This window comes from Peromyscus californicus, unplaced genomic scaffold (assembly GCF_007827085.1).
Source record: "Peromyscus californicus insignis strain IS unplaced genomic scaffold, ASM782708v3 Scaffold_6__1_contigs__length_162567912, whole genome shotgun sequence".
Taxonomy (NCBI): Eukaryota; Metazoa; Chordata; class Mammalia; order Rodentia; family Cricetidae; genus Peromyscus; species Peromyscus californicus.
The window spans coordinates 158,281,634-158,296,374 of NW_026294584.1; the positions used below are offsets into that span (position 1 = coordinate 158,281,634).

At 45.0% G+C, this 14,741-nt stretch overlaps 1 protein-coding gene across 4 annotated transcripts in view; it reads left to right on the top strand.

Annotated features, from left to right (window-relative positions):
* Sspn (sarcospan) overlaps positions 1-14,741 on the top strand; it is a 66,165-nt gene that overhangs the window by 20,707 nt on the left and 30,717 nt on the right. Inside the window, exon 1 of one of the 4 annotated variants that reach the window (XM_052720414.1) lies at positions 6,073-6,350. The exons of 1 other annotated variant lie outside the window; for it this stretch is intronic. In XM_052720414.1, coding sequence (XP_052576374.1) covers positions 6,153-6,350 — 198 coding nt within the window. In that variant the 5' untranslated portion in view covers positions 6,073-6,152. Of the gene's footprint in view, positions 1-6,072; positions 6,351-6,390; positions 6,725-14,741 lie in introns of those variants that run through there. 2 more of the 4 variants (XM_052720412.1, XM_052720416.1) reach the window with 2 other exon arrangements.

A 14,741-nucleotide genomic window follows, 5' to 3' on the forward strand; every position in this document is an offset into this window, starting at 1 on the left:
TTATTTTTGTTTGTTTGGTTTTGGTACCTGCTGTGTGAGAGATACACAAGTGAGTGTCTGTCTACACAACACTTGAGCTCTGATTTGGGCTGAAGTTCGTTTAGTAAGCCAGCCAGGCTGCTTCGTAGACACAAATACACCCCAGATAACAGTGTGCTGCTTATTAAATAGGACCTGAAATTCCAAATTGCAAATGCTGTGGAGAGGCAATGGTACAAGATGGTCTCCCAAGGGACACTCCAGAAGATTCTGGCTTCAGGCACAATTAATTTCTGATGCTTAAATACTGCCACCAGCCTCCCACACACACACCATTTTTTTCCCCTCTATTAGTCTGTCTCTTATTTCCCATTGACCTTATTCTTACCTCTCATAGTGATTCGCTTTAAACTATGGGAAAGAACACCAATCGTGGGCAGCTGGCTTCCAAGAGGAAGAGACCCCCCCCCTCCACTGTAGCATCTATTCATCATATCTAAAGAGAGAATTCTTATACCACCTGCTTCGGCATGGTCCTTCATATACCCACTCCTTGATCCCAGGGTAGTGGGCAGGGTACCCTGATTTGTGTTTTATCAAGCTGAGGCCCCAGTTCTTGGGCCATGGGTGCCCCTCAAGATGATGCCAAGATGGGGTAGGTTGTTTCTTGACATAAAGAGAGATAGGAAAGATCTTAGGTCTCAAAACAGTGATGTCTCTAACACAATACTATTTTAGGGGTAAAATGTTAGAGAAATGTGAATTTCTCCTGCTGAGTTTGGCTATATCTGCTTCACTGTTCTCACGTTAGTTCTTTTTCATTTGTGTGTCAAAGTGTCTGACAATGGCAACAGGAATATGTGCGTTTAGTTTCTTGTAGTTTGGGGGTGTAGTCCATCATGGTGAGAAACTTGTGGAGGCAGGAGTGTGGGCAGCTGGTCACACTGCGTCCAGTCAGGAGGCAGAGGGGATGCTTGTGCTCAGTCCCTTTCTTCTTTTTTTATTCCATCTGAGACCCCAGTCCATGGAATTCAGGATTCCACACTCAGGGTGGATCCTTCCTACTCAATAACCCCCCCCCCCCCCCCCCCCCCCCCCCGCACAGACGTACCAAAAGCTGTGTGTCCTAGGGACTCTAAATTTAGTTAGCTTGACAATGAAGATTAACTATCAACATTAGATTATCAAAGCATTTCTTTTGTTATCTGTTTGGTTTCGAGGTAGGGTTTCACATAGCCGAGACTGGCCAGGAACTTGCTATGTAGCTGGGGCTGGCCTTGAACCCCTTATTCTCCTGCCTCCACCTTCCACGTTCTAGAATTATGGGAGTGTGCCACCATGCCAAACAAATGTTTTTGAAGTGCCAGAAACAAATAACTCCCACAAAATAATTTGAAATAAACTATGCAGATCATATATAGAGAACCCTTTCTATTTGATATAAACTTCACAAAGCACACTGAAGAATATTATGAATAAAAAAGCAGAGGGTCAGGGAGACAGCATAAAGATGACAGCTAATAATTACTGATCACTTACAATTGATCAATTATTAATACTAGGATATATCATCACTTAAACTTCAAGCCAACCTTCTGAGGCAAGTATCGTCAGTCTTCACATCTCATGCAAGAAAAGCAGACTGAGTCGGCCAAGGAGCTGCTCCACTCACAGACACAGTTGGACGCAGCTGAGGTTGGCAGTTCACAGAATTGGGGTACAGAAGGAGCTAGCCCTACCATGGTTAGTAGTGCATCCTAAGTTAACATTAAGAGTGGTGGTGACTAGATGTGGAATTAAGTGCAGGGGACTGAGTCCATGGAAGTGCGCATATTAAAGATGACCAGAGATGCCAGTCTGGCTTAAAGGCAGCTGGTGACTTGACTGCTCATCTGGGGGGGAGAATTGGTTATCAGAATGAGAACCTCATAGTTTCTGTACAACACATAGAGTGTTTACAATGATTTTATGATATTTTTAATGTCATTGCTTAGAAAACCTGACTATCATCCATCCAAAGTGTAGTGGTCAAATGGTTGCTAAAGACAACAGCCAACAGATAAAATATGCAGTCAAAGATTTTCAAGAAATGTTTTATTGGCAATATTAGAATCAAGATTACAGTTAGGATTTATAAATGTATTTTGATAGGCTGGGGAGATGCTCGGTTGGGAGAGTGCTTGCCAAGCCAGCCTGAGGACCCGAGTTCAGTCCCCAGCACCCACATTTAAACACCAGACACAACTTGGTGTGCCTAGAATCCTGGCCCTGGGGAGGCCAAGACAAGAGGATCAGAGCCTGGTTGAGCCTGGGAGTTCCAGAGTCAGTGAGAGATCCTGTCCCGAAAAGTGACTGAGGTAGCACCCAACATGGAAGTCTGAGGTAGCACCCAACATGGAAGTCTGGCCTCCACATGCTGTGAATCTACTAGTGCAACAGCACTTCACCTGTGCACACACATGTACATGTACACATACAAAAAAATAAAAAAAGAACATACAGTTTCTCTCACACTGAGGTGGGTAATATGGAGCCAAATATCACTAAGAGGGACTCATGGCTGACACCCCACATCACAGCTTAACTCACCACCCTGATACAATGACAGGAAGTCTGTGCACAACAGAGGCACATTCCCTTGGCATGAACAACTGCTTAGGTACATATAAATTAAATCTGTACAATCAAACCCCCAAGTCTTTCAGCTCAAAATATAAGTGGAAAGAAAAAGAAATTTAGATTAAAAGTTGCAGGCTTTAGTCATAAGTTAAAAGAAAAAAGGACTAGAGCAACCCACTTATCCCATCTTGGGAAATTCCCACTTAAATACATATTATGTAAGACAGTTTCTAGCCTCGACTAGCATGTGTATCTCCCAGGCATTACTGCTGCTGTGGCTATTTTTAATGTCATTGCTTAGAAAACCTGACTATCATCCATCCAAAGTGTAGTGGTCAAATGGTTGCTAAAGACAACAGCCAACAGATAAAATATGCAGTCAAAGATTTTCAAGAAATGTTTATATTGGCAATATTAGAATCAAGATTACAGTTAGGATTTATAAATGTATTTTGATAGGCTGGGGAGATCTGAGGTAGCTCAGACACAAAGCCACGGGGCCAAGTGACCATGGACTGAGGCCTCAGACACCGTGAGCAAGATTAAACCTTGGCCTCCTTTTCAGTTGGTTTTCTTGCCTTTTTCCCCTTTCAGGGAGATGTTTCGGTATGTCTTTGTGCTGAGGAGGACGCTGATAAAGATGTTGATGTGTGTGTGTGTGCACACAGGGGATGGTAATGATCAGGCAAGTTGCCTGATCATGAGGCCTCAGTCCATGGTCACTTGGCCCCGTGGCTTTGTGTCTGTGGTGACATTGTCTATCACGGCAAGAACTCATGATGGCAGAAACAGTTTCCCTCAAGACAGAGAGAGAGGAAGGGGCAGGGTCCCAGTATCCACTCCAAGGGCATGCCCCAGGGACAGGACTTCCTCCCACTCCGCCCCCTTCCCTAAGTCTTCACCATCTCCCAATAGTGCCTGAGGTAAGTGACAGTGTCTTTGGCACATGGACACTTGAGGGACATTTAGATTCAAGCCGTAACAAGAGAGAAATTTTACTACAGCTTTATACTTCTATTAACCATTGGTTATTTTCTTTGTGTGCTGTCCCTTCAGAGAGAGGTGGCTCCACACATGTATTTACCTTTATGTCATGTGCATGACTGTTTTGCCTGCATGTGTGTGTGTGTGTGTGTACCTTGTGTGTGCAGTGCCCATGGGGGCCAGAAACAGGCACCCAATCCTGGAGCTGGAGCTAAAAATGGGTGTAAGATGCTCAATATAGGTGCTGGGGTTTGAACCCACGTTCTCTGCAAGAGTGGCAGGTGCTTTCAACCTCTGAGCCATTTCTTTAGCCCCAGGGATGTGTTGCTTAGTTTTTTGTCAACTTGACACAAGCTAGGGTCATCTGTGAAGAGGGAGCCTCAGTTGAGACAAAGCCTCCACAGATTGGCCTGTAGGCAAGCCTGTGGGGGCATTTCTTGATTAATGACTGATGTGGGGGGGGGCAGCTCACTGGGCAGGTGGTCCTGAGTGCTCTTAAAATAAAAAAAAGCCCAAGCTGAGCAAGCCACGGGGAGCAAGCCGGAAGCAGCCTCTGTCCATGGCTTCTGCTTCAGCTGCTGCTGCGACTCCCCTCGTGATGGACTGTGACCTGAAAGTTGTAAGATGAAATAAACTCTTTCCTCCCCAAATTGCTTTTGGCCATGGTGTCTTATCACAGCAATAGAAACGCTAACTAGACAGTGACAGTGACAGGGACAAGCAGGCGCTTGACTCTCCTCTGCAGAGTTCTCCATACTCCCTTAACCCTAGCCTGGAACTTACAACCCACCTGCTCCGTCTCCGCGGTATCCGGGAATATGGGCCTGTGCCACCAGGCCCACTAGGAGCTGTGCTGTAGGAACAAATAGCTAGTCACAGATAGTTTGCTGGCTCCCTGTGATTTTTACCAGATTTACATAGAAAGACCAAGCGTTCTTGGTTTTTTTTTCTGCTGGGTTGTCCTTGTCAGTGGGAATCATGTTCTATATTAATCGCAGCTTTTGTCCATACCTTGTGGAAATCCTCATGGTTCTGTGACCCCAACACTGATGGTAGACTTCCTGTGCCGCACTGTCCCCTGGTGAGTGTGGCAGTGATCAGGCCATCCTGAGTGGGGACTGAATGTGTGTTTCGGGTTCTGCTTCTGACTGACTTAATCTATGAACCATATTTTTCTCACTGGTGTATAGAAAAGGTATAAGGCAAGTGCTGAGTCTCACTGAGTAAGCGCCTCTGTGTGTAAGAAGTAGGCAGCAATTAGCTTGGAATTCTGAGGGGGCAGCAGGGAGCTAGGCTTGGCCATCTCAACCAACCTAGCAGTAGGCATCATTTATTTATTAACATCTTGGAAACATAATTTCCTTTTGAATAAAGTTTCTGAATGTGAAAGTGACCATACAAAAGGAAGTCTAAATTCCCACCCCCAAAAAGGGACTATTTCTTCGTGGTTTCACACTGTAGTTTGTCCCAAATGCTGCTGTATGAAGGTAGGCATAAATAGGAACAACCAGAATTACCCATCTGTGCCTTCCGGTGGGGACCAGATCTGTAGCTACCTGTCCTGGTACATTGCAGGTGCTAGAACTAGCTCTTAGATGTTGCCTGGGGGCAACTGTGCATCTCTATCAAGAGTCGTCAACACCCCTAGACCTTTAGCCAAAATGTGAAGACTCACTGGGGGCCTCAGAGACACGATTATAATAGCTTTTAAATCCAGGGGCTGGGTGTGGTGGTGCACACTGTAATCCCAGCATTTGAGAGGGAGAGGTAGGAGAGGTAAGAATTCAAGGTCATCTCTGGATGTCCAGCAAGTTTGAACCCAGCCTGGGCTGCAAGAGACTGTCACAACGTACAAATGAGGACGAAGCGCTTTTGAAAACAAACCATTAGCCCAACCGCCCTTCGAACAATTATTCCATTGTTAAATTTTAATCAATTATTATCATTATGGTGTGTGAGCATGTGTGCGATGTGTGAGTCACATGTGTGAGAGGTCAGGGATTCAACTTTTCGGAATCAGTTTTCTCTTTCCACTGTGGGTCTGGAGAGCAAACTCAGATCATCTCACCCACCAGCAATGAAAAGAACCTCAGTGAGAGGGGAAAAAAGGGTTGTTCTTCTTTTCTCTTCTCTTCCTTTTTTTCTTTACCATTTTCTTAATTTTTCTTCCTCTGCTCCTTCCTTTCTTCCTCCCTCCCTACCTCCCTTGTTAGTTGGATTACAGATTTAGAAAAAAACGTAATTTAACTTTTGGCAGTGACTTCTCAGCTGTTAGTGCAGCCAGCCGAGCCCATTTTTGTGTCCAGTGATCTATTGATTAAACACCAGCGGTTTCAGCATTCATCACCTTGCCTTGCAGGTCCTGGAAACCAAAAAGCATAGCGGGCTGGCATTCCCATCACATGGGTCCTAGGCTCCGGGTCCCTACGCGTTGGCAGTTGGCGACCCCCCTCGGGTCCCCCTCGGCCACTAGTGGCCTGAGAGTGTTTTCCACATTTGCTCAGCTGCAGACAAGGCAGGCCCAGCCGCCCGGCCCAGGCGCAGCCACCGCAGCCACCACCGGCCTGAACATGGGGCGCAAGCCGAGCCCCGGGGCGCAGGAGCGCGTGGACGAGGAGGCACGGACCTGCTGCGGCTGCCGCTTCCCGCTGCTGCTGGCGCTGCTGCAGCTGGCGCTGGGCATCGCGGTGACGGTGCTGGGCTTCCTCATGGCGAGCATCAGCCCCTCGCTGCTAGTCAGAGACACTCCGTTCTGGGCTGGGATCATTGTAAGCATCGAGTCTGTTCTGCCTAAGCGCCAGCGGGCATGCCAAGCCGCGTGGCCGAGTGGAGACTAACCCAGCTGCATGCGCCCCCACCCCCACCCCAGCTGCACCCCTAACTGCTTGGAGACTGACTGTGGGCACACTTGGGCTCCCCGCCGCGAGGCCGGACGCAGGATTCCGGCCTTCTCCTGCCTGAGGCTTCTTGCTCCTCCCTGGGCCCTGACTCTCAATCTGCTGGAGCTCCAGAGGCCCTGTGGTCATCTTGCACAGCCTCAAAGACAACTGCAGAGGCACCCTGTGTGGCTTGGTCCTTGTCCCTTTGCCCAGGCCTGTCTGCCTAAGAAGCACAAAGTGAAGCTCTTCTTGGGAAAGGCAGGGTAGGAAAACCCGAACTTGGAGTAGACACACTGGTTTTGTTAAGCTACAGTGCCCTGTAGGCTTCCTGAAATCGTGTTCTCAGGCAGGGCCCGAGAACACAGCAAGTGCGGCCCCAATCCACACAGTGTAAGGCGGGTTGAAGCTCTTCTGGCTGTGGCAGAAATGTGTTTGGGACCGTACTAGTGGGCACCCAGTGCTTTGAGTTGGTGTGTGAATTCTTTAAGGTAAAACAGATGCAGCTTACTGAATACCTACCTGCCCTGCCAGAGCTTTTATCTTGAGTTTGTAAGTCCACTCTTAGGGAATAGTCCTCAAGTTAGAGAAGCCAGGCTGGCCCCGCCCAAGGTCATGAGACAGCCAGGCTGGCATCTCTGTAGTCGGATTCTGGCTTGCTATTTTAATACCACATTATCTAAAGCCAGTACTACACTTTCAGACAGAGTGTTTCAGTTGATGCATGCAACAGTGAGGATTGTTACGCCTCTTTGGGCCCGAGGAAGCCCACTAACAAGGTAAAACACCCTCAGGCCCGGAAGGTGAAAGTGCCGTCGGGGAGATGGGCCGGCCCTTCTGCGGTCCATCTCACGGTGCCGGTGCGTTGTATGCGTGTGTTGTTGCTGACCACACAAGGAAATCCCAACATAATGTTGTATGGTACAGAACTTAGAGACTCCTGATGCATATGCATGGGGGCGGATATTTTTAAATTAAGATTATTCGAACTCACAGATCTTTGAAGAGTAATTTAAAACGTTTAATTTGTGTCCCGAGAATTCCCTTGAAATTATCATGATTGGAGTTTTCTAAGCCAAATGATTTTTAAAAATAACTTCTCAGACATACTGATATTTTAGTCTCCTCGATGGCTGTTAACATACTCTGGGGGAAAATATCTGTCCTTGAAGGTTAGGCAAAAGGAAGAGTAAGGAATGAAGCTGGTTTTGAGGACCAGCTTTTATTTCAACTTCAAGAAGACCAGTTCCAAAGAAATGAATTAGATTGGGGGGACAAACCGTGTTTTAATGTTCAAGACATGATTCAGAAATCCTGAAACTTCAGGAATCAAAAGGTCCTGTGAGGTTTGCTGTCCCTGATGGCGTCCTGGGTGTGGCATGGAGAGCCTGGTGCACAGCAGGGGACTCTCTGTCTCGTTTCTTCTCTATAGCCTCGGATTCATTTCAAGTCCACCCATAGCATGCGGCACTGCTTCAGTTTTCTTTCAACAGAGAATCTGGGTAGTCAGAGCATCTAGCACGCATGTCCACAGCCTACTGATGGGGTCTCTGAGAAGCCAGGTGGGGGCACGTCTCATCTCGGCAGGATGAGGGCTGTGGGCAGTGTGTCCCTGTCTCTCAGACACAGGGACCTTGTGCTTGCCTGACCACACTGTCTGTGGTTGGTCTTGGGGCATTCTTCCAGACTGTCAGGGAGGGAGAGGCAGGAGGCAGATGGTGAAGGACAGGCGTGTAAACACCACACCTGGTGTTGAGTCCCGGCTCAAAAATTAGTTCATGTCTGTCTCTAGGTTTCAATTTTTGGGGTTTGGGGATCGTGTGTGTGTGTGTGTGTGTGTGTGTGTGTGTGTGTGTGTGTGTGTGACTGTGTTCATGTGCGCATACATATGTGTCAGGGAGGGCATGCACATAGACCTGTGGAGGTCAGAGGGCAACATTGTGATGTTTTCCTCAATCACTCTCTACCCCTTTTTTGAGACAGTGTCTCTCACTGACCCCCAAACTTGCCAACTGGGTTAGATTGGCTGCCCAAGGAGCGCCCCCTGGATCTCCCTCTCTGCCATGGTGAGGTCACAGACACTTGGAGCCACACCTGTCTTTTTACTTGGGTGCTGGGGCTCTGGGACTCAGAGCCACATGTTTGTGCACCAGGCACTTTACCCTGATCATCTCCCCAGCCCTGGTTCCTACTTCTTTATTGATAGTAAGTAAGCCTTACCCCTTAGGGTCACCGTGAGGAATCAACAGATCAATGAAACCTCAGCACAGCGCCAGCCCATAGCTAACAGGTGGCGATGCACCGTGCTTCAGCTTTTGGGAACAGTCGCCGATGGTGGCAGTCTGCAAGGTTCATCCCCAGGGTGACAGAAGAGTCCTGAATTGCTGTGTTTCACGGATCAGTTTGACCATGTCACCTCTCTCCGTTCCTGGTCACTGTTCACCAATATGACATTAGCCCAGGACGTTCTGCATCTCTCTGCAGGTTGATAAAAATTAGTGTGAAAGGGGGCCCCTCCCAGGGGTCATTTTCCTCTCGGATGTGGAGTCTAGTCTGGTATATCCTAGGGGACCCTGAAAAGTTGCCCTGTTCTAGTAGAAGGCTTACTGCCACCAAACCCACGGCTGAACAGAGCCACACCCACTTCCGGAATGCAGGCTGAAGCTCCCCCACGGTCCACAGCTGTGTGTGCTCCATTCTTTTATTTACTCAGGCTGCCTCTTGGCATAAGGATTGGCTTCAGTTTTCAGAATCTGCTGTCCTGTTAACTTGAGGTTTGGGTGTTAGCATTTCCTCAGTACAACTTGGATAGCTGGGTGAACCCATACAGGTGGCTTCTCTTTGACCACTGCCTCTGTGACTTGCTCAGACCTTGTACTTAGAGATTAAAGAGGTCCTGGGTGGCTTATGTTCAGAGATTTCAGTCCAGTGGGATGGTGGGAGGCCAACTAGGCTATCTCCTCTCTCTCCTCCACTGTGACTGTCCATAAAAATGACGCCACTCCTCATACCTCAGCGGCCTGAGATTTCTGTATAGGAAGGGAAGATGTTGAATGGAGCTGCAGTGGAGACCATGACATCAGCTCAGAGTCCTTGCAGATGGCAGAGGTTGTAAATCACAATGGCAATAAGAAGAGAAGCAGTCTCTCTGAGGACAAATGGGGCTCAGGCGAAGCACCTAGGAGAGAGACGTTCATTCTCGGTGTGTTCTTTTCCTATTTATTGTTTGACCAGATCGCCGATCTAGATTTTAATTTTATGTTTGGTTTTCAAGACGGTCTCATGTAGGAACTTTACGTAGCTAACTTTATGTAGCTGGCCTTGAACTCCCGATCTTCTGGCCTCCACGCCCCAAGCCATTTCAGCCAGTGAAGGAATCCACGACTGGGAATTCAGTGAGTGCAGTTCTAACTGAGATGTTTTGTATGTTTAAACTTGGGCTTATTTTTCTCTGTTCAGTACATTTGTTAGGGGTGTCTGCATGAGTCTAAAATGGTGTTCCTGCAGCTGGGGGATATCGCCAACTGCTGATGGACTGAGCACTTACCACACCTGACAGTAATGAATAGTGCCCATTAGAAAATTAACCCACACTGGTGTTTCCAAAGCCATTACCTCTCAGAGAGTCCCTGGCCGTGATTTATTTCCTTTGGCATCTCAGTCCTGAAGGCAATATCATCACCCGCTCTTCCTTCTCACCTCCCCCGAGGACGGTGAGATGTTCTTGTATCTAGGACCCAGCTGGCCTGTAGTCACCTAGTAGGCTGGGCTGATGAGAACTTACTCTGAACTTCCTGCCTCTGCCTCCTGAGGGCTAGAATTGCGGGTGGGCGCAGCCCTGCCCTGCCCTGGTTCCTGCTCTGTTCTTTAGTTTCTCCGCTTGCAGCCCCTCCATCATCCCCATATCCTGCCCACTGGAATCCAAACTCTGAGATTTGTGTCATATTATTAACCATATCAGAGAGTTTAAGGCAAGGACTTAAAGGGAACCATGTTTCCTGTATTCAAGATTAGTCTTGAAACCCATCATATAAATGTGTAATGATTATAAGTCCTGCTGGGTATTTCAAGAACAATTTCAAGAACAAGGAATGGTGATACATGGCAGTAATCCCAGCACTCAGGAGGTTGAGGCAGGAGGATTGAAAGTCCCAGGCCAATCTAGACAACACAGTGGCACCCTGTCTCAAAATATATGCACACACACGAAATTTCAATACTTCAAATTTCAAATTTCTCCAAGGGATTAGAAATGCAGGTGTATTTGGATGTTTCAAAACTGGCTAAGACTTGACATAACAGAAGAGAAAGATGACTACTTATTTTAAGAGAGAATTGCAAGCACCCGCTTTGTGAGAATTTACTGAGAAATTTGCAAGTAGATCTAGAACACATCACAAGTCAGACTGAAGTGTAGTTATTACTTATGATTTACAGCTAGAGACAGCTAGACGCCTGATCTAGCTAAGGAGCTCCACCATGGTCGTGAGGAAAGGCCGGAAGAGCAGAAGGTTTGGCGCTGGTTTTCATAGACTCTTTATCAAGTCAGGAAGCCAAAGATACTGTCAGTTTCCACATAGGAGTCTTGAGATTTGAAAAATTAGATCTGGAATAATATTTTTAGAAACACACTGTGTAATATTCATTATTTTTCATATTGAGACTTTAATATGTGTTCCCAAACCCAGTCTAGCACCTGGAGTACCACTGAGTGATAGTTTTTATTATGCGATTGTCACAGGGTTGCTAGAACCAAGGAATAATAATTACAGGACCGATTCAATCCCCGTGGAGCATATATAACAGATATCAAGAAAATAACTTGATAGCCATGTGAAATTCTCACATCAAATATAAAAATTTTAATGAGTTTATGAAAATAGCATGGAATATTTGAGAATTTGAGAAGAGGAAGTTTTATTGGGGGATTTATTAAGGCAACTCCACATAGTTAAAAAGGAGGTTTATTTTGGGGGTGGTAACTTACAGCTAGTAAAGGGGTTGATTACAGGATCTGGGAGAGGTGAGGTGCAGTCTAGCTGGGTTCTCTGAAGAACTCTGCTTGGTCTACCATCCAGCATCTAGGATCACCAGGAACCAAGGGAGCTGGCACATCCGGATCTTGGGTCTTAAGGGCTCCCATCTTGGCCCTGCCTCAGGGGCAGGTCATAGGTAGATGTGACCATTGCCAGAAGTCTCACTGGGGGTAGTACTTCTAGGTCAAAGTTGGAACAGCTACCCACTACAAAGGTTAGGATTGCACAAAATCATAAGATGCCCAAAATTGTGTGAGAAGTTTTACCTCTGCATCTAGCCCCATGATAGCCCAGATTTCTAGATACTCCCTTCACTAATGAGGAGACAGAGCTAAAAACCATTCACTTGTGGATATATTCCACTCGGAAGTTTACCTAGAGGTTAATCTCCAGAAACATCTTTGAGATGCCCACATGAATCATCTGAGTTTTGATGTTTTTGTAAGAGTAATTCTAGCACATCCGCTTTTGGGGGTAACCAAAAGAAAAGAAAGTAATGCATTATTGAACTCCCTATCCACGGGGCTGTTGTGTGTCCCCTAACATATAACACATCACATTGAAATCTATTTCTCTCAAACTTGGGGTTACACAGAGCTTCTGCCTGAACTTATGTATGCCCATTTTAAAGTAATAGAGCTGAATATTGAAATACAGAGCATTTGAGTGGACCCTAAAGTAACAGTAGTGTGTTGTCATTGCTGCATTCTGGCTCAGGGCTCCAGGAATGTTCAGAACACTGACTCATGATTTCCAAGATGTTTTAAAGTGGCTTGAGGCTGGGGAGATGACATGGCTTACTAATCTTTCAGAGGACCAGAGTTTGGTTCTCAGCACCCATATCAGGTAGTTCACAACTGCCTGTACTTCCAGATCCAGGAGATCTGATGACCTCTTCTGGCCTCCTCAGGTACCTGCATATACGTTTGCACACATACACACACACACACACACAAAATAATAAAATAAATCTTAAAAAATAATTAGTAATAACAACCACAAAATAGATGAATTCACTTGACTTATTTTGCATTTCCGTGGCTAGAAGAAATGACTTCTGGAGTTGATGCACTGGTGCTCTTAGGCCCCCCCGTGAGGGAAACAATAAGGTAAATCTCTAATTTTCAGTCTAGTCATTCACAGATTTCTCATATGCTGTCCACTTCTAGCTTGCTCTGAGGAAATGTCTGGGTTCCCTCACTCACCCACCACCACCACAGTGCTATCCTTGCCTTTTCTATTAAGATTGTTGTCTACTCAGCCCTGCTTGCTGGTGCTGTGCTCTGGAGACAGCGCATCAACATTAAAGGGATGCATGCAGGCAAGCTGGTGCTGTGCCCTGAGAAAGCACATCAGCATTAAAGGGATGCATGCAGGCCACGACAAATACTCCAGCCTGCAAATCTTGATGTAACTTCAGGATGAGAATGAAAATTAGTCACTGGACTTGAAGTAGGTACCATTTCATTGAAAAATGCAGTTCGTTTTGGGAGCCTAGAACATGTCAATCTGAAATGCTAATCATAAAAATCAATCAGAATGTGGAGCTAGATGGGGTCTCAAGATGTCATGGGCTTTTTAGTTTACTATATTCCCCTAGTTTTCATGGTGTGTATGTGTGTGTATGTGTGTGTGTGTGTGTGTGTGTGTGTGTGTGTGTGTACATGCCATACATGTGTGTCAACTTGGTTCAAACATTTGCTATTAACATGGTGTTTCTAATGAAATTCTGAGGCTTCTATCACATTTTCTACCAATAGCTGATCAATTTCATCCTTTCCTTATGCTAGAGGGCCTGTTAGACCTTTATGGGATCTGATATGTGTTATATACAAGGGATGATTTCTATTTCTGATTATTTCTTGTAGTTTAATAAATAACAAAGTTAATTCTGAATCATCTGGAATAAGTTCAGCCATTTCAATATGTAAAACAACTCTTTCTGCATATTGAGAGTCAGTAACTATATTAAGATGTTTGAGAAAATCTAATAATACCATTAGAATAGCATATAATTCTGATTTTTGAACAGAATCATAAGGGCTTTGAGCCACTTACATTTCCTGATTTATAACCTGCGTTTTCTGATTTGTTTGTATCACTATAGAATGTAGTTGCTCCAGAAATTGGTGTTCCCCATACAATGTGAGGAAGAATCCAAGTAGTTCTCTTATAAACTGAAGTTTCGTGCTTTTGTGATATTTGTAGCTAATTTCTCCAAAAAATTTTGTAACCTCTTTGCCAATGTTCATTTTCTGCCCATAATGAGGAAATTTTAGCATTAGTAAAAGATACTATAATTTCCACCGGGTCTATTCCTGCCAATTGCCACAGTCTTAATTTTCCTTTCAGAATCAATTCAGAAAATTTTCTACATAGGTCTTTAATTTTTTTACTCTGTTTGTGTGGTAAAAATATCCATTCTAAGATATTTTCTTCTCTCTGCATTAGAATTCCTGTAGGAGAATGTGTAGAAGGTAAAATAACCAGAATGCAATCAAGCTCTGGATCCAAACGATCCACATGTGCATCCTGTAATTTCTTTTCTACCAAAGCCAATTCTCTCTCATCCTCAGCTGATAATTTTCTTATACTATTTAAGTCCTTATCACCTTTTAAGGTTTGAAATAAATTACTTAGTTCTTGAGTTGTCAATCCAATTGTGGGCTATAGCCAGTTAATATCTCTCAGCAATTTTTGAAAATCATTAGTTGATAATAGATTTCTCCTGATTTGTACTTTCTGTGGTTGAATTTTTATAAACATATCTTATATCCTCAGTAATTAATAAATCTCCTCTCTGTATTTTTTTCAGGAGCAATTTGTAATCCCCAACAAGGCAAAATTTTCTTTACTTCTTCAAACATTTTCTCTAAGGTATCTGCATCAGAATCAGCTAGTAAGATTTCATCCATATAGTGATAAATTATAGATTGAGGAAACTATTTAAGAATTATTTCCAATGACTGTTGTACAAAATATTGACACAAGGTAGGGCTATTTAACATCCCTTGTGGAAGTATTTTCCACTGATATCTTTTAACAGGCTAGGAATTATTATAAGTAGCCACTGTGAAGGCCAATTTTTCTCTATCTTGTTCTCATAAAGGTATATTAAAAAAGAAGTATTCTAAATCAATTACTACAATAGACCATCCTTTGGGTAATAGAGAAGGCAAGGTAACTCCAGGCTGTATAGAGCCCATTAGCTGAATCACCTTATTAACAGCTCTTAGATCTGTTACCA